At 34.0% G+C, this 20,221-nt stretch overlaps 1 protein-coding gene across 2 annotated transcripts in view; it reads left to right on the forward strand.

Annotated features, from left to right (window-relative positions):
• FAF1 (Fas associated factor 1) overlaps positions 1-20,221 on the forward strand; it is a 163,034-nt gene that overhangs the window by 65,889 nt on the left and 76,924 nt on the right. For both annotated transcript variants that reach the window (XM_062003980.1, XM_062003981.1), the window contains exon 8: positions 15,625-15,711. In XM_062003980.1, the coding sequence (XP_061859964.1) occupies positions 15,625-15,711 (87 nt within the window). The remainder of the gene's footprint in view (positions 1-15,624; positions 15,712-20,221) is intronic.

Here is a 20,221-nt window from a genome sequence, read left to right on the forward strand (position 1 = left end):
ATACTGAAATACCTCATTAGATCTTTCTTTTTATTGGCTATTGAGGTGATAATTCTGTAACAGGAATGAAAGTGAGGATAAATTTTGCTTTGATTTATAGAAATGTGTTAATTTGAGCTGAATAGATCTTTTCTGATCTTAATATTTGTTATCTGAGAGTATTGTTTTGTAATACATAGTTTCTAGTTTTATTTTAGAAAAAAAAGTAATTCTGATGGGGTCTATTCATTTTGTGTGGCATTGGAGGTATTTTGGGGGAAATAAGTAGCTTATTTTTAAATAACCTGCAATTTAAGGGTTTTTTTTCATGAAATAGAATAGTGTTTACTGCTTATTTAATAGTTGCAGAGTTGAATGTCAAGCTAAGACTGAAAAACATGGGGAAAATAATGTGTTTAAATAATTAACCTTCACTCAAATCTTTCTGTTTCAGTGAGATGACAAGTTTGCACAGCAGAATAGTGAAAATGGTCAGAATAGCTTCTAATTAGCTTATTTTTCTGGAGAGGTCATTAAAGTTTCTGTTATTCTGTAGCATATGAATAGGAAGTTTTATAAAGAGTGTTATTTCCCTATAGTATTTTGGTCAAATACTAGTGCATGTGCACTTAATTGGAGATTCAAGAAATACTGACCCTAGCCTTCATGAAACAGCTTTGTGATTTCACCAATGTGTGGTTTCTGGCCTTCTCAAGCTAGACAATTTTCTAAGGTGGCCACTATTGAAGATGCAGTGGATAAATTCTTGTTGCCTTGAGGGAGACTCAATAGTGCACTACTCATAGTAGAACAAGATTATGTAGTGTTCTTTTAAAATTTTTGAATTTTAAAGGGAAATGTGATTTTGGTACTGTGGGTTACTTAAGTTTTTAAGTTATAGAATCATAGAATGGTAGGGGTTGGAAGAGACCTTTAGAGATCATCTAGTCCAACCCCTCTCCAGGCAGTCCTGAAGACCTGCAAGGAAGGAGACTCCACAACTCCTCTGGGCAGCCTGTGCCACTGCTCCCTCACCCTCACAGTAAAATATTTTTTTCTTACATTTAAGTGGAACTTTTTGAGTTTCCAACTTCATCCCATTACCCCTTGTCCTGTCTGGAAGCCAGTGGACTTCAGGAAGAATGCCTAAACTCTTAAGTTGCAGAACTTCGTGTGTGTGTGTCTATTTTTGTGATTACTAAGTTGTCCAACTTCATGAAAATTCTGCCTTACAGATAATAGAAATTATCTTACCTTTTTTTGTTTACATTTAAGCCATTTATTGCTCTGTCACACAGATCCTTAGAGATTTGTAGATCATCTTCCCAGTCAAAATGTTTTTCCTAATGATAGTTTCATTTGAATAACCTGGAAATTAGCAGGGAGTAAAAACGAATTGACTCATTCCCCGTCCTGAAAAACTGAAAATGAAGGTGTGAATGTTCCTCATAATGTTTTCCCCCTTATGAAAAATGCTCTCTTTTTTTAGACAGCTTTTGTAACTTTTTTTGTCAGCTTTTCTGTCATAAATGCAGTTCAAGCATGTGAAGTAGCTTTTGGCAGGAGTATGCCAGTATGCCTTTGATGAAAAGGTTAGGTTCAGCAAAACAGGACTTCTTTTCTTCATAAAAGGATTGCTGCTTGTAGAGAAAAGTTACTCCTTGGAGAAGCTTCCAGATAAATTTTATGTCTAAATTGTTCTATATACTAGTTTTATGGAGGATTCATTCTCTGGGAATGCTTTCCCTTCATCCTCCTGTGTCTGCACCTGCATAGAACCCAGACTTTAGGGTTTTCAGTGTTACTCTTGGCTACGTGTGTTTGTTTTATCTGGTCCTAATATTTCTTCTGTGTATAAAACATATATATAACCCTTTATAGCCTGCACATAGAAAAAGGTGATTTTGACAACTCGAACCTTACGAATTTACTGTCTCCATCATCTCTCTGTGTTCTACAAATGCGTGTGACTCACATACACCTGCTGCTAGCTCAAGTGCTTACTTTTGGGAAGAAAGAAAGAAATTACAGAAATCAGGGCTAGAAACAGTGCAGATGGGAATTTTGGTCAAGTTGCAACTCTTCAATTCTATTTTTGAGGAAAAGTGTTTAAGCATATTTAAATATATTAAAAATAATATTATTCATGAAACCAAACAAAAAATGTATGACTTCTTTCAGTAAAGATAAAACTCTATCTTCAGATTGCACCTTTGCCCAATTCATTTTATTAACAGAATTTCACCTATTTCACTCACAGTCTTAGTGTCTTTAACTTTTTAAAATCCTGGTGAAGATCAATTTTCACCTTATCATGGAAGAGGGAGACAGGGGTATAGTTGACAAATATGTACAGATGTTAAAGATAATGATTCTTGTCCATTTTTCAGAAAACTCTTAATATATTTTCACCTGTACTGCCACTGGTGTTGAAGTGCAATCTGTGTCAATAAAAAGAAATGAAAGAGGTAGAGGTCTTCATATTTTTATATATTTTTAGTTCCTGTGTTAAAATACAAAAGCAAATCTAATATCTGGGGGGTTTTTTAATCTTCGTGTTTTCTTGATGATTTTGTTTTGTTTGTTTATTAGAAAGCTATTCCATATTGACTTTGAATACAAATAAAGGTTTAGCTCCTAAGATGTGACAATAGACTTCTGAAAAGTTCAAAATTATTTCCAGTGAGATTGTATTTGGGATTGAAGTGCAGGGAAGCAGTGCTTCAAAATAATCTACTTTTTAACTTTTATTCCTATGTCATATAGAGTATATATAGTTTTTTGGTACCTTTTAAATATGTTCTAAATGAAAGGTTTTTATCTTATTAAGTAAATGAGGAGATTTGATTTGGTGGAAGATTGCATGGTTAAAGATGTAAACCACCAATTTCTTGCTTCTATAGCACAACATAGTTCAGAGCTGAGATTAGAGAAACCCTGTAGAGTGGCTAATACTTGAGGGCATCCCCAACTAGAAAAGTATGTGAATTTAGGCATGTGAGGAAGGAAGGATCTGCTTTAAATTTAGTGTAGGGTCACTGAGTCTTAATGATAGATTAAACAAGGGAGGTGGAATAATGAATAGGGGTATGCAATGTGTAGCACTAATACCAGAAGTCCACGGTTTTCACTGGTTATTTAATGTCTTTTCCCATATGTTTCTGAATAGAGCAGGTTATGGCAGGGATGAGCTAAGGAATAGCTTTGTTAGTGAATTGTTAAACAGAATGAATTCTTTTTCTAAAAATGTATATGGATATAGGAGAGATGCTTGTTAATAGTATAATTGGGCACCTTGTAGGTGTGTGTGTGTATATATATATACACCTTAAATGTAGCAATACTAGTAAGTATGCTTGTAATTGATGTTTGTATTTTGACATTCTTAAAATACACTGTGCAGATTGTGTAATTTTCTATTGTGAAGCTAACATACGACCTTGGCTAAGCTAGAAATGAATTTCGGGTTCTTTCTGAATAGTATTGATGTAAAGAAAAACCCCAAAGATGTGATGATTTTGTAGACACTAAAATGAAATGGAGGAAGTACCAAGAAGTGGTTATGATAGTAGAAAGTTGACTAACAGCTCGGTAAGCCTTGTTTTGGAATTTCTTTTACATTGAATTCAAAGTAACATCAGTAGAATTTCTGTTCAAACTCAGCCACATAAAATAATTTGTTAAATTCATACTTGCAGCGATGAGAAAGGTATCACAGTTTATTTTAGTGTTGACTTCATAGTGAGCTCTCACACATAAGAGTATGTCAGCTACCTGATACCAGCCTAGGTGAACCAAGCATGTCAGCAGTTGAGTTACTAATGGATTTCTGGGTAACCCATATTCTCTTTTGTGTGGTGAAAGTAGCAGCAAGAGTAGTGGGATAGTGTGGAGTCTCCTTCCCTGGAAGTTTTCAAAACCCACTTGGACAAATTCCTTTGTGACCTGATGTAGGTGGACCTGTTTGAGCAGAGGGATTGGACTAGAATCTTTAGAGGTCCCTTCCAACCCCTACCATTCTGTGATTCTAAGAATTATATAAAACATGAAAGCTAGAGGAGTATTAATGGGTTTCTCTACATTAAAGTACTACACAACTCGGCACAATTAATGAAACTTTTCTTCACAAGATTCATAGATTGAACTACTTTTCCACATATTATCTGAATTTGCAAATATTTTCCATTATTTACTATTAAAAAATTAATAGATCTTATATTGTCTCTAGACGCAATAAAATATGTTTTCATAACAGAGTCTATTGTCTAGAAATGAGGAAAGTAAGAGACACATGACAAAATACTGCTGTTGTGATGTTCCATAACTGAAATTGGTAGGGTTATCACTTAAAATTAGAATTGCCTCTGAAGCACATGTGGTTTATGCATTTTCTGAGAGTTTGAAATGGCCATTTTTTTTTCTAGAACGTTTTTGTGTAGGAATGGAAGAAAATAGTCAAATATGTCAAGGAGCGTATGTCTTCATATCATTATCTGAGATTTGTGAGGGGCAGTAGGATTAGTCTGTTACTGAACCAATGTGAAAAAATATTTGAAGAGGAAAAGGTGAATTTTTTAGCATAGATACAAATGTTTCTCTTTAACTAAATGTAATAAGAATGGGAAATCTAACTTCCATTCATCTCCTTATTTGTTCCTAAAAAGACCATCTATTTTATATTGATATGACATCACTTTTGAGACCCATGAAAATGCAAAGTAGAGAAGTGACGAAAGACCAATATACGTCTTCATAATACTTAAGCTATTGCAAACTAGTTTCTTTTGAAATGAAGATGAGGGAATTTATCTTCAAATAAATTTGTCTACATTTTTCTTTTGTTGAGAACGATAGCCGTGAAAATGTAACACTCTTTCACTTTGAGTGATAGTTCAAACTCTAGAAGTAATCTTTAAGGTCCTTATGAGTGGTGTTCTGACTATATCCAAAATATTCACTATGCTACAACTCAGTAAGACAAATAGTTCCTGAAGGAGGAAGTACCACAGCCAATAGAAGACACAGGAAAGTACGATGCAGACTGAAGACTTCACACACTAATTCCTGACAAAGAAATTGGAACAGTTTGAAAGACAAGAGCTGCAAAATTACATTTATTTGTGCAGTAGTCTCGAGTCTATGCCCATGTGATATGAACAAGCTGGGATCAGGCCTGTGTAACTGGCATGCAGATTTCTTCTTTTGTCCTAACCTTTGTTCACGTTTTTCCATTACCCGGTAGTTGCAATATCTCCTGTCTCTGGCTCGTTTGAGGGAAGTTAGGATGTACATAAAGTCTATTTAGTAGTTTAAATTGTGTTTTCATACCAATTTTGATTAGCTTGGATCAAAGTTACTGCTCTTGATCATGTCCTTCACTTCATGATCAGTAAGTTTCAAGAGAGATTTTTCTCCAAGTTACTGGTTTAATCACTGATATTATTTATAAGGATTATCTGTTAAGTCTGCTAAGTATACAATCCATATGAAATTACTTGTCCCTTGACTCCTCATGATCTCTTTTGTAGAGTTAGCTCAGATTCAAACTGTTACATTGATGCAGTCTTCTTTTGTGTTTAGTAGACCAAGTGTTTCAACAAATGCTTTTTCCATATGCTTTTTAAAAAAATATTTCCAAACATTATCAAATGGGTCTTAACAATTATGCTTTTCTGATTTGCAGTGTCTTTCTAATATTTCCTGGCTTCTTCCTAGAGAACTCAGCCTGCAATTTTTTTTAGTAGAGCTTCTAACTTAGCTCTGTGACAGCCTTCTACACTGCTGCAGCACAGTCCAAGATAATCCACTGGCTTTCTCATAATTTTCTTACCGTGCTTTGTGAAGCACTCTGAAGTCTGCTGGAAAGTGGTAACTAAAGGTAACATTTGATGTAGTAAAGCTAAGGTCTAACTTTTCCTGCCAGATGCCGGGTCTTGTATGAGTACAGACCTCCAGAATTTGTTCCACTATTTTTAAAGGGACCTTTGAAATACTCATTTTTAATGGTAATAAAATGTCTGCAACCTATCGACATTTTAGGACATAAAAGCAAATGGAACTGATACAGTACCAATAACAATGTGATTTGGATTTTATTTTCTGTTTTTTTACAAAAAATTAATATCCTTCCTTGGGGGAACAGCTTTAGAATCTGTTTAGCCTTAATTTTGCAATTGGGTGGTTGTCAAAAGAATAGTTGCCTCTTGATAGTTATCTGGTAGTAGCTGACTTTGTAGCTGTTGCCTGTTGTCTTTAATAACGTGCATAAAGGTCAAAGTTTCTGTTGAGCAGTGCTGCTTCATTTAGATTACTGATAAATGTATTTTCTCAAATGACCATTGTTACAGAATTGAAAAACAAATTAGCACTTCAAAATGTACCTTTTCTGTGTCAGTGAATAAACAAACAAAAACCTTCAAGTATTATCATCAATTTTATTTTGTTAGCAGAAGTCTTTAAGGTATTTTCAAATAAATTTGTAAAATTGTTTTGGCAATAAGTCTTTGTTGTTTGATTTCCTTTAATCCTAATCACATCTTCCTTTCAATCTCTAATGTCACAGCTAGCTCACACTCTAATTCTTTCATACCCTGTTTCAACCTTTTGCTTGTGTGCTGCTAAAATGAAATTTCTCCCCTCCTTTGTTTTTTTACTCTCGTCTCTTGCCTCAATTTCTTAAGAATATGTTTTCCCTTCTTCTTCTAGAGGAATTTGTTTCTTCTTTTAACCTTCTATTAAAAAATTCAAAGGGTCATGTGATTTTAAGTTCAGAAGGGATTATCACAATTAGGTCTCCTAGGCACTACAAGCAATGAATAATAATAATTATGTAGGCTGAACCTTTGCTCAGTGCAGGTCATATAGCAGCAGTCAGTAACTTCTGCATCAAATTCAGAAGATTGTAACTTGCATTTAGCAATGGTGTGCTTCTAGAAGGATAGCTGATTTTTGGTATTTAAAGATGGAGATCAGCAAAGAGGTTCTTTTATTCCACAGAATTAAAATGTGCATGTATGCTGACAGAAGACTGAGGAACTGAGAAGAAAATCAGGGGAACAGTTGTACATAGAATTCAGATATACTAAGTAGTGTAATATGGTGAATGTACTTAATATTTGCTACTTTTTGCAGCCCAGGAAAAGACCAGATCCAAAGCAGTGGCAAACAAGTAGTATATGATAACTTGAAGAGTGCTCAGTTTAATTTTTAAAAGTCTTGTCTAGTCAGCAATCTGCGATTGTGAAAATATCTTGGTAAAGCTTTGAGGGGTCATCTCACGTGCTTGGAACATTCATCTTTTTAGATTATACTGAAGCTATATCTGTATATTGCATGACACTACCACAAGTTCACATGCAAGAAGATTCAGTAAAGTTTAGTTGAAACCTTGCTTTTATTTTCTGTTTCAAAATTTGTAGTTTTTAACCACAAAAATATGCCAATATTACCCAGTGGACCACTTTATTGTGGGCTGTGGTGTTAATAAGTTGTCACAGGCACAATAAAAGTCAAGTGACATCCAAGAAGATTGGTTTAAGAGATTTAAAATATGAAGTCCGAAGAACAAAATGGAGGAGAAAGAAGTATTTGATAATTGTGAAACCTATGAAAGCAGGTTATTCAGTGTTATTTCTGTTGCTGAAAGGAAACTAATGAATGTTTCTTTACCTGCATTTACAAAACGTGATGGATTTCAAATGTCATTACATTTGATGAATTTTTAAATCACCTGGAGGTTCCCAAACTGTGTGGACTTTTGATAACAACTTCTAGTTAAGAAAAAATTCTAAATTATTTGAAGAAGCGTTTCGGCTCAGAAATATAGTTGTTCAGTGAGTAGGTAATTTCTCTGAAGTTGTCTTCCTGTAAACTGTAGAATAAGTAAACAAAACATAACCGTCTTAGGAAAAAAAAAAGGGGTTTTCTATTTGAGACTTACATAGTTTTCCATAATATTTCACATAAGTAATTAAGACTATTTATAGTCCTGAACAATTTCCATCTATAAAGTGGAATGAAATTGTTTTGGAGGGGATTTTGTTTGACTCTCTATGTTGCATGTAAATCTGAGGGAATGAGGCTGTAAGTGCTTAGTTGGGGAAGAAAGATTCTGTATGCCTTTCTGGAAGTGGATACTGGGCAATCTGTCCTTACATCTAGTGTCTTATTTTCCTAAATGAGACTTTTTTTACTAAAATATTTATGGTGAACTCTTTTAAGTTTGCAGTGTTTTTACAGATTCTTTCTCCTTTCTCAGCCACTTAACATTTCTTCATAGTTATCTATGAGTTGCCTCATGTCTCAAATTGGAAATAGTGTGGATTGTTTATTTTAAAGCATTCATTTAATTGCTGGATATATGAAGTTCTTACTCTGCCTTCCCAATGATTTGAGGCAAAATTCATGTACTCCAAGCTCTTTTCTATCTAGTATTTACTGAATTTAAAGAATTAGAAACATTGTGAAATGTATATGCTGGGCTTTGCTTAGTGTTTAATGTGACTCAATCTTTGTTTAAACTCTTATCAACAATATGTCACAAAAATCAAATATTATTTTTGAGACATAAGTGAATTTGGATGGTTACACAATGAATTCAACAAGCTTTCTAATGAAGGTGTTGACACAATATTTACTGGATACTACAGTACAATACAACTAATTTTTAACAGTAGTTTAACCTGGGTTTATTTTGATTCAGATACTGTTCCATACACTCTGAAGTGAAAGTTGGATGCATCCGTGGCTTTTCTGTATATAAATGTGTTTAAACTACAGGAGTTGGTGTTGTAACTTGCTGATGAATTCTGCTTTGTATGTGCCTGACATACAGTGGACGTTCAAATTCTCTTAGGTAGGTTCAAACAAAAAAAAGAGTTTTTAAAGCTTTGGCCTACTAATGAGGAAAACTTAATAAATACAGGCAAAAATATTTTCAGAGGTATTAAAAGAAAAAAATTAAGGGAGGAGCTGTGAAATAAAAAACTATTTGAAAATGTAGTAAAACACACACTTGGATTCTTGCTTATTTTGGGAAAACACTGAATTACTGCTAACTTTTGGCTGGCAAGCTTGGGCAGGAGGGGAGTTCTCTTGCGTTCAGTGTAGATTTAAAATTAAATGTTTAGATGGAATTTTTTTCCTTTAAATTACAACAGAGTGAGTTGGGTACATGTACAAAGGTAAATAGTTGTTTTAACATAGTGAGTCTTCCTTGGAGAGTTTCAGTGGTATGAAATTCTTGACAAGCAGACACCGTTATTTAAAAACAGATGAATTCTGACATCTTCATTCACTAATTGAAAGTGTTCCATAATTACAACTTCAATCAGCTGCTAGAAGGAGAGACCAATTACCATTTTATGTCTTTAGGCATGCATTATTGTTTCCAAAGTTCTGAATTTCCTGGTTTGTTTGGGTTTTTTTTAATTTAAATAAGCTTTGTTGTTTGTATTTTTAATGTAGTTTATTATATAGCACCTTGGAGATACAAAATGGTAACCAAACTTGTGAGAGGAGCAGACTTAACCGTCTCTCAAACAAATCTTGTGCAAAGTGACCTGAGAGGTCTAGTTTGGATCCTAATGTTAGTTGTGCTTCATATATTCATATTGCAAGTAATGTAACTTACTTGTGGGTATCTGTCAACAAGTTACTGCACATATCATTTTAAAGCTAAGAAATTTCTCATTGAGTGCTAACAGCCGTTTCCTGATCAAATGCAGAATACTTTTTCTCTGCTATGGGAAATGTTTAAGTATGGATCACTTAGTTTTGTTTTTCGTTTTCTCTCTTAACTTATTCCATTTCTGTCCTGCTTCTTTACTGCCTCTGTGGACCAAATCTATGCAATAACTTGTAGCAGAGATACCAGCTCAGAAATTCTTTCTCTCTGGTTTTACATCTCTCTGTTTCTAACAGTTCCTGATAATACACAGGTAAAAGGGTAATTTCAGTTAACTGACCCATCTTCTTTGTTCATAACTATGGGTAACTTTCACATCACTTTTATCACCTTTGACACTTCTCAATGCTTAGAGATTTGGTGGATCCTGTCCCAGCTTCCGCTGTGCTGCTGCCAACCTCCCAATGCTCTTTATCTCTCTGTTGGTGGAATTCTGTCTGGCAAAGGTTCTTCTATAATCTTGAAACTTCATCTGCTTTTGATTCCTTTCTTTGCACCTTTCCTCACCAAAATGCTTTTACTTCCTTTGCATTTCGTTCCGTCATTGCCCCAACTGTATGCACTCTCCTCAAAATTTTGGTTGCTTCTCTTGGCTTCTTCTCTGTTACAATGTCAAAGTCAAGATTCTCACTTTACTACCAGTGCCCCATGCAACCTTGCTCTGTCTGCATCTGATCTCATTTTCCTGCATCCCCCAACTCACATTCCACATTCCTCACAGTCCTCTGACTTTATTGCTCCTTTTGTCTGCCTTTCATGCACTCATTTTTGCACTGTCTTTCATGCTGCCTATGTGCCTGAAACAGTCTTTAGCATCTCAGCCAATTTGCAGCTTTGCATAAATTATATTTAATAATAAGACTAACAAAAGTTCATTATCTACATTATTTCAATTAACTTTGTACCTGCATAAGTGGAAAACAGCCTGAGGGAAACTACTGTTAAACTTTGTTGTGATTTGTTGTGATTCAAAGATACAGATTCAGACATGACAGTTCTTTGATGATTCAGCATAATAGTTAGTTTTTTTAACAATTCAGTAGGTGTTAGATTTGTTTTTTTTATGGTGGGTTTCAGATTTTTTTAATTCAGAAATAAGGAAACAGCTACTTATTCCTGGCAAGTGAAACAATCAGAGGACCTTCATCATCACATCACCTGGTACAGTCTTAGTGCAGTTTTAGTGACAGGTTTTACTTAATTTTATCCTTACTAATATGGATGTGGAAGGCCATTGAATGTTGGATTAGCTTTATATCTACAAAGAAGTCTATATTTTCTACTTGATCTTCCTATTATTGCAACATACACATCTGCTTAAAAAACTAGTGAAAGATAAGAAAGTAAGACTTTGCCTCTAGGATGTTTGCTCAGTGTGTTGGATACTTTGACATATGGGTTTTCTTTAACTGTTAGAAGTGGTTTAATATATTAATTCCCTTCTAACAGTAGTGAAAATGAGCTGAAGGTAAAACTTCATGTGCTTTTCCAGCATCAGTGTATAGCTGTAAGGCAGGACATTCTTCAGGGTTTATACATCGTTTTTCAAGGAAAATTACATCTGGAAATATCTGGAGGGATTTTTTTGTTGTTGTTGTTTAAATGGTTGCATCGATACTGTTCACAGCCTAGTTGTGGAACCAAATAGATGTGCCTTTAATTTGTTTTTAAATGATTGTATATTCTGGAGATTATAATCTGAAGAGTGGCTGGCTGCCATAGTAATGTGCCAGTCACCATGGCATCTGAACATTATGAAAAGAAATTCTGGGCTGCACATAGACAATACCACCAATTAGTATTTCAAACTGATCAAAGGTGGGGAACCAGAAAGTTTGCCAATAAATGTAGATCAGTGGATTGCACTAGAACTTAGAGTTTGCTTTACACAAATCTATGAAGATATCAATCTTCCCATCAATATCGTGTGAATTTATAAACATTAGCTTTAACGCAGACTACATCCATTTACCATGCTAACTTTTTTTTAGTTCTATGAGTATGGCTGTAGGTTTTTATTTTGCTGGCCTAGTAAGGAAGCAGTTTATAGTTTTGCTTTATATAAATCTTGAATGAGAACTTTTTCCCCCTTACAAAATTTTTAACTTTAAACTGAAATAAAGTCAGTGAACAGAAATAGGGATTTCTGCTCTTGATTGGTGAATATTCTTTGTCGCTAAAACTTCTGCAGTCTATTCTCTTAAAAACAATTATTGGACAAACCTGAAGTTGAAGAGTTATTTAATAACAAGCTTTTTTAATCTTAAATAATTGATTGTGGCTTGTTGCTTGAAAGAGGACTGCTTTGGCATGAATTCCAAATCCAGTTATGATCTTAACTCAAGCAGTTTGTTTAATCAAACATTACTCTAATAAGTCTTACATGGTCCCGTACCCGACCAGGCCTGTCTATAACAACTAGTTTATTCTGCGACGAGTTGCTCAACAGATGTCGTTCTGGTAGAATAATGCAGCAGAATACTTGTGCGTTGGCTAAAATTACCTCAACTTTGATCACTTTTGTCCAGCACATCAGTCTGGCATTGTGCTTTATACCAACATAACACTTTACCCCAAGCATGCCTTTCAAGCTTAGAATAGCAGAGGAATGTTATTGAATTCAGTGCAGTTACAGATGAGTTAATGAAAGAAGGGAAATACTGTGTTTTTCATAATGCTTTTCTGTTGTACTTTGGAATTAAAAGGGAATTTGAGGAATGTGACTTCTGAGTTATTTATTTTTACTTCTGAAGGCTTTTTGAAAACAATATTATGTAGTTGTATTGATCCCATCATTCTAAAGTAAGTTTTCCCTTTTGTTTCAAAATAGCTTGTTTTAGAGTTGTATATTGTGCAAATAATATTAGTAGGACTTTTTTGAAATATAATGTGAGAATAGTTATCTTACAGGGACAGTATATCCTGGTATTTAATGCAAGAAAACTAAAATTGCAAGGACTGTATTCTTGTGATCCCAGATCAGTATTGTTACATTTTGATGGGCTGTTGTGAGGTCAGTACGGAGTAATGACATCTCTTTACCTTGATACTGCTGCGAAACAAATACTGCTCAGCAGGCTACCTTCTTGTTAAGAAGCAATGAAGAAAGGCTGTTTGTTTTGAACAGTAGGAATGAGATCATGTACCGAGTTCCATAGAGTTTGTACTTCCATAATTCCATTTTTCACAGGTGCATATATAAGAGTATTCCATATATATGTGTCTTTGAAGTGAATTTAACTAAGTTTCTAATAATTAAGCTATATTTGTATTTTGTAAATCATAAAGTCCACTTTAATTGCTAATAAATACTTCAGTATTCTCTTTCTTAAGCAAAACAGTGTTCTTGGTTTAGATTTTTTAATTAAATTGCAGTTGTGATCACTCTCCCTACCAAAACTCCTGGCAAACATAAAACCAATATTAACATAAAAGTTACTTGGTGTACGTGTGATTTAACAGTTACACAAAAAAGGACAGATACCTTAATGATGCTAAAATATACCATGCATGTAAGGTTGAGATGAGAATCCAAGCTAAATGCATGTTACGATACTGAAATGTGCAGATAAGGAGACACATGGCATGACTTCCATCCTTTAGCAAGATGTAGAATCAGAGTTGGAAGTAATATATCTTGCTATTGGATAATAAATGAAAGCCATTGTTTTCCACTCATCTGTACAGAATATTTATAGAGCTTTAAACTTATAGTATAAAAATTATGTGTGTTCCCATGCCAATATATTAAATCTTTCCATAAATGTGAAGCAGTTCTTTAGAGTTTTTTACTAAGGGGCACTTTATTAGTATGAAAAAATGATCCTGGTACTACAACTAATTAGCATGAGTAGCAATAATTGAATGGAGGATTGAAGAACTGGAAATACAGTTAATAGCACTGTACTTTTTCTATATGGCAAGCATATATGTAGAAATCCCAGCCTCCTCCCTTACCCCCCTTGGGATATCTACAATGATTAGAACATTTCTTTTATCACTTAATGTCTGCACATGTACCCTTCATCTGTGTATTAATGTGCTCAAACTATGTGCAAAATATTAAATAAAGGGTCCAGGAAGCATTTATCTCTAAATGTGATCCAGAGAAAGAGAGTTTTGGTACCATTTCATTATGCAAATGTATTTTTAGCTGAATATCTACCACCAGACGTTGCATATACATTCTGCACTAAATAAATGACAAATTTTGAGGGAACATAAGCATATTCCACGAGCTTGTGTCACCATATAACCTTTCTGTATGTTCACAACTCAGCTGTGCTTTTATGATGAATCCTATGGCAAGTACTGGTTAATAGGTAGAGTCAATTTATATAAAATGCCTGTATAGTGGGTTACTTTGTTTTATTGCATTATCTCACTATCAATGATAGTTTAGAACTACCTTTCATTCGTTTATTGAATAGGAAACCTTTAAATAAATGAAGTATGTTAGTAGATATCATTTTAACAAATTTCAGCTTTCCTTGACTTGTTTTTTTAAACTATTTTTTTAGTTCAGAGAAAGCTAAGGTAAGTGTGCTAGACTGCAAACAAGATGCTAGCTCGAAGGTCTTTTCTGCTGACAGCTGTATAGAGTTTTATTCAACTCACAGAAGTTCTAGTTATAGCAGAAGTTAGAATACAATTAATTGTCGTTTCTTTCCAATTGACAAGTGAACAAATGAGAAGCTACAGAAGGCATAAGAGGACAGTTTTTGGAGTAGTCTTGGCATTTGCTTTAAGTCAAATGTTATCATCTGCCTTAATACTTTTTGGTTTAATGTGTCAAGCACTTGATTCTTGTGTCTGTTAGCACTGGACTGTACAGCCCTCTTAGACCTGTGAACGGGACACAGGACTTGATCTTCTCAGATATTCTGTCTAGCGAACAGTCTTGTTAATATTGGTAAAATGTATCAAACATTACTTTTACCTATTTGAGAATGTGTTTCTGAATGTAATATAAGTTATTAAGATCCAGACTTGGAAATTGAAATAGACTTATGATATAGGATATCTCTGATATGGCAGGACACCTTGTATTGATATACATCAGATTGATGGAAGACAAACCAAAAGCCAACGTTGCTTGCTTGTAAGCCTTTCGTTATTCTCAGTTTTGGTCTAGCTGAGAAATATTTATGTGTGCTGGTTCTTTATTCAGTCTTTATGTTCAAGTATAAGACATTATTCAGAATTAGCTTATATCACTCTCTATCCCAAACACAAAAATACATCATTGCTAATCACAAAACCTTTGATAAAACACATGATCTTTTTTGTCTGTGTTACTGCTTTTGTGGAAGAAGTTTTGTAACTGGTGTTTTGAAGTATTCTTCCTGTATTTGAAACTTTGAACTCTTTCTTCTTTTCCTCCTCACTGCTTCCTGATAATAATCATGTGAGGTGTTTAATGGTAGCAACTTGTGTTTTAATAGCATAAGAAAAGACTTGATCTAAAAAGAGATTTATTTGCATTTTGTTAATAAATGACTGAAATGTGTTTCTCTTCATTGGAAATATGCTTTTAAAGTAATATTTTCATATTTACTGTGCTCACTTTTATTTTTGCATCACATTTAAGAAACATATAAAACTAGGTTTTTTTCCTATTGCATTAGATGTTGATTTGTTACTTTGTGATACTTTTTACTGTGAAAATTTGTATCATGAACTATTTTACACATTTATGATGCTGAAGTAATAATGAATCACTATGAATGATAATGTATAGCCTTTCTTTTGTTTAACGTGGTTTGGTCAATTGCTTTTGGCAGCACTGTGTGTAAACCTATGGAACAGAGCTGAGTCTGAGTGCTGGAGGAACCTGTTTTACAGTAATTAGAAAAAATCCAAATGAAAAGTTTGGATTTATGATGAAAATAATGCATTTTGCTTGTATTGTTTTTGTTAGATCAAGTTCTGATTTCTTTTAATTTTTACTTTTTTACCAGGTGAAGCGGAATGTTTACGACCTCACTAGTATCCCTGTCCGCCACCAGTCATGGGAAGGCTGGCCTCCTTCTGCCACAGATGACTCAGTAAGTCACTTCAGTTCCCATTGCAGTTCTTCCTACAAACAGCTGATTTTACTTGAATTTTTGATGAGAATCACACAATAGCTTTTACTATCTCATAGGCAGTAAATATCACATCAAAACTTTATCTTGCCAGATAACAAATACTTAAGTATTAGATTACTGAAGCACATGGAAATTATTCATGTGTATAAAATTCAGTGCATGTTTTAGATGAGAAGGAGACATATTCCTAGACTGAAGCAAAATTGAACAGCGTGTTGGAAGTTGAAGTCTACTGCAGTGATTGAAGTTCAGGTAAAAAGTCCCATTACTTACATGTATTCTGAATGCACACCTTGATATTTTTACTCAGTAGTGTATGTTAGTCCACCAGTGTACTTAACGCCTGTGTCTGGCTTTAGCAGGAGGCATTGCTATTGAAATCATTGGAGAACTTCACTTGCTTTTGGAGTATCTACTTTGATTCTTGTTTGACCTGTAAGAATTTAGGGACATTTGCAAGCGTAATGATTACGTAATCATTTGAAATGATTAGTGGTATGTATACAGTACAGTATGTGTTAAGATTTCAAAAGTATGTGGCAGGTTTTAGATTACTGTGATTTAGAATTGGAGGGGAATCTTGACTGAGATAGATATGAACTCTTGGTTCAGCAAACTGTGTCTTGCCTATAAATTCATGTAAGATTTAACCACAGAATTCCGTTAGACTTGCTTCCTTTCATGATTGACCCTACAGTGTGTTGTACAGCATGTCTTTCAGTTTTGCTCACATAAGTTTCTTCTCTTGGTATGTTCCCAATGCCAGCTGGTGAAGTCTGCCTTTATTGTAAAACACACAAACAAACCAAAACCAAACTAAAAGGCTAGAATAATTGTGTAGTTTTGTTGTATGTGAATTTTGTGACCTGAGAAAAAAAGTATTAAAGTTATTTCTAGTTTGAGAAAATAATTCATTTAAACTACAGATTGACCCTGAGTATTCTTACAAAGTGAAAATGAAATTGGGATTTGCTTTCTCTGCAGATTACCATTATCTTCAATGCATTACTTTCCTGCCCCGTTCTACTGTTGTTTTGTAAAGGGACAGTTGTTGTTTGTATGATAAGACTGATGGTTTTTTGTTCCGGGTAAAGGATTTATGCCAATCAAAACAAACAAAAAATTCTATTATACTTGTAAAATATGTCTGTGATAGTGTTTGCAGAAACAGTAGTTAAGTTTGAGAGTGGTGAGTAAATCTATATCTATGTATTCAGGAGCATATCTGTGAAGGTAGATTGAAGATCTGAAATAACAGCATGGTATCATGTGGTAATTACAGCCTTTGAAATATGGATCCATTTTAACATTTTATTACTTTACATTTGCCAAAAAAAGAATTGGAAACTCAACACTTCTAATCCTTTTTCCCACAGCTGTTAGGTTTTCCCTTATTTTTTTCCCCTCCCCTTTCTTTTGAATAGGATATCTCACATATGTAAAACTCATAAATCTGTTTTAAGTCTGTTTTTACAAGTGACATTGTTGCAGGTGAATTTTTCCCCTTTTCATCTTTAATGAAATTGGTGAATGTTGAGTCATCTGCTCCAAAGCAGGAGAGTCCTCAAAGCTCACTGCTTGAGTCTGGTGCAGCTGAGATTTGTCAGCTGTGTAAACAGATTTGAATGTGTTACCAAGAAAAATATAATTAATTTCTGTCTAAAATTAGAGGCCAGAGCTTACTATTTATGAAGATTTAATGTTAGCAATGACTATCTGTTGTTCTGTGATCTGAACATCTTTTCCTTTGCAAATTAGCCATATTCAGTAATAATTACTTCAGTCATGATGTCTTTAGTTCAGTGTCAGGTTTTAAAAATCGCTTCTTCCGTCACAAGTTCTTAATTTGATGTATTGTGTGGTACTCCATTGCAATTAAAGAGTTAAAGAAAGACTTGATTAAAATACTTTTTCATGTACATGTTATGCAGCATAAGAAATACTTTGTAATACCACAGGAGGTTTTTTCTGTGCAGTTCTCGTTAACCTTTGGCTTAGCAAACAGGACAACTAAATAGACTTGGCATAATTGGATTCCTGTATCGTCTTGAGTCTCTTATGAACCTGACAGACTACAGTCTTCTGACATTATCAGGAAATTTAGTGGAGTCAATAATCATTTAAAACATTGTTGCTTCATCTCCCTTCAGAGTTAAGATATGTTCTCTGCTTATGCTATCTAATGAAATATGGGATACTGTATGAATTGTCAATAACTCTTTCAGATCCTTTTGCACACTTTCACCAGGGAAATGGGTATCAAAACCTCCACACGCATGAGAACGTTTTCACGCTGTGACAGTTTGATGGTGGGAAACAAGGCATATATAGTTTGTGGAAATCTCATTTCACCATTTGGCAAGGACATCTTTTTAGCTTTTCTTCTTCCTGAATAATTTTAATGCCACTAGTTGTATCCATTCTGCTCATTAAAGTCCAAGCAAAGTAAATGTATGAGTTTTAAATCATTTCTTTTTTAAACAAGTTCATGTAAGTAAAACTTTAATTAAATTCAAGCTTTAATTTATCTATTTTTGGGTGCATATCATCAACTAATATAATTAAGTCTTGAAAATCATCCTAGAAAATAAAAAAAATCATTTTCATTTTATTTAAATAGATTTGTAGTTCGTTCTCAGTTTTTGTTTTGGATTTTGTAACAATCTTAACGTTACTGAACTTGTAATAAGAGGAGCAAGCCAGAATAAATTACTAAAATATCTGAAATACATTCCATTTCACTTTGCTATATTGTTTGAACTTGTGAGCTTCAACTGGTCATTACTGCTATTGCCAAGTGGAATAAGCAGCCTTCAAATATGTGTGCATTTAAAAAAAAAGTCTAAGTCATAGGTGGAGCTTTAGTTTTTACATGGAAACATTATGATTTTTTTTCCCCTATGAGGTCACTGGATTTTGATTTATGACACTTTTTGGCTGATCTCCAGATTTTTGAAGAGATTGAGTGTTTAGCATCTGAGTAATTAGTATTTGGGAGAATATATATATATATATATATATATATATATATATTATATATTATATATATATATATATATATGTCTTTCTCTTTCCAGGTCTCACAATTCTGAAGCCAAAGCTCATTACCACATGTCATTGTGATGTGAAAACAAGTTGTGAGGTTTATGTAGAGGGACTGGTTAGTTGTAATAGATACCGTTTCTACATTTACCAGGTTGTTTCATATTTTGCCCCTGGAATGGATATGACTAAAGAATGTGAATAGACCTGACAGAGAGAGTGCCTGTTAATCAGAATCATAAAACTGGGTTTATTTAAATTAAAATACATACATAATTAGAAAATACTTGAGTACTTTTTCTGTATAGGAATATCATAATCGTAATTTGAATCATCTGAAATGTTAAGTACTTCTGTTACTTTCCTTCTGTGGTTCTCATCAATCACTTGAAGCAGAGTAGTGGATCTGGCAGGATCCTCTTATTTAAATAGTTAGAAGAATACTTGCAGTCTGTTTTGTTATGTGGGTTCAGGACTATGGTAAAATTTCAATTTAATGTTCATACTATAAACCTAACTTGGTACTGTCTAATGATCTTCACTGCCCAGTCTTGGAAATTCATGACAATCTTGGATGTCTTTAAGTGGATGAAAGTGTGATAAATTATCATGTTCTTTCACCAGAATAAACAAGGAGGTTACAGTTCTTCCTTCACAATTTTTTTACCCTTCCTATTTCCTATTCATAAAAATTAAGATGAATTGTTTGGAATTTGTTTAATTTCTGTAAAAATTACCATGTCAGGGATAATCAGTTCTGTTAAATTTATACTCTCTTTTTTGGTCAGAAAATAATCTGTTTAGGATTGTCCATTTTTAAAACATAAAATAACACAGTTGAAATGATCTACACCTGTCACGGTGCTTTGGGGAAAGGTTCATTTCCTTGCTGTGTGGTAATGAGTCTTACAGAAGTGTAAGAAGTGCACAGGGAGGAACAAACCCCACTATATCATTATATTAAAAATGCAAGACAGTAGCTATGTTTAAAAAACCAAAAGCACACCACCAACCCCACAACCTTTCAGCTCTCAGCATTCTTAACTGTGTTGGGTCCTGATGGAAAAATACATTTGTCATATTCTGCTCACACTTCTGCTTCTTGGGGTTTTAAAAGCCAGTTTTTAAAACAAGTCCCATAAACAACGTACTAGATAAAAGGTAGGTAGTGTATTCCAGCTTGTGTCCTAGATTCCTTTTCTATCGAGATCAGAACTTGTGATACAGAGATATGCCAAACAGAGAATGTAATTAAAAGGACTCAAGTTTCCTCATTAGGGGTTCAGAGCTTTTTTACTATTTTCAGCATATCCCAGGTTTGCCCTTTTGTTCTCTGTTAGCTGGCAATGTTCTACAGGGAAGATTTTATAACTGCTACTAAAGCTTTACAGCTTTTAGAGAATACAGTCCCTGTCTGTATCTGAGA

Source organism: Colius striatus, chromosome 10 (genome assembly GCF_028858725.1).
Source record: "Colius striatus isolate bColStr4 chromosome 10, bColStr4.1.hap1, whole genome shotgun sequence".
In the NCBI taxonomy this organism is placed as follows: Eukaryota; Metazoa; Chordata; class Aves; order Coliiformes; family Coliidae; genus Colius; species Colius striatus.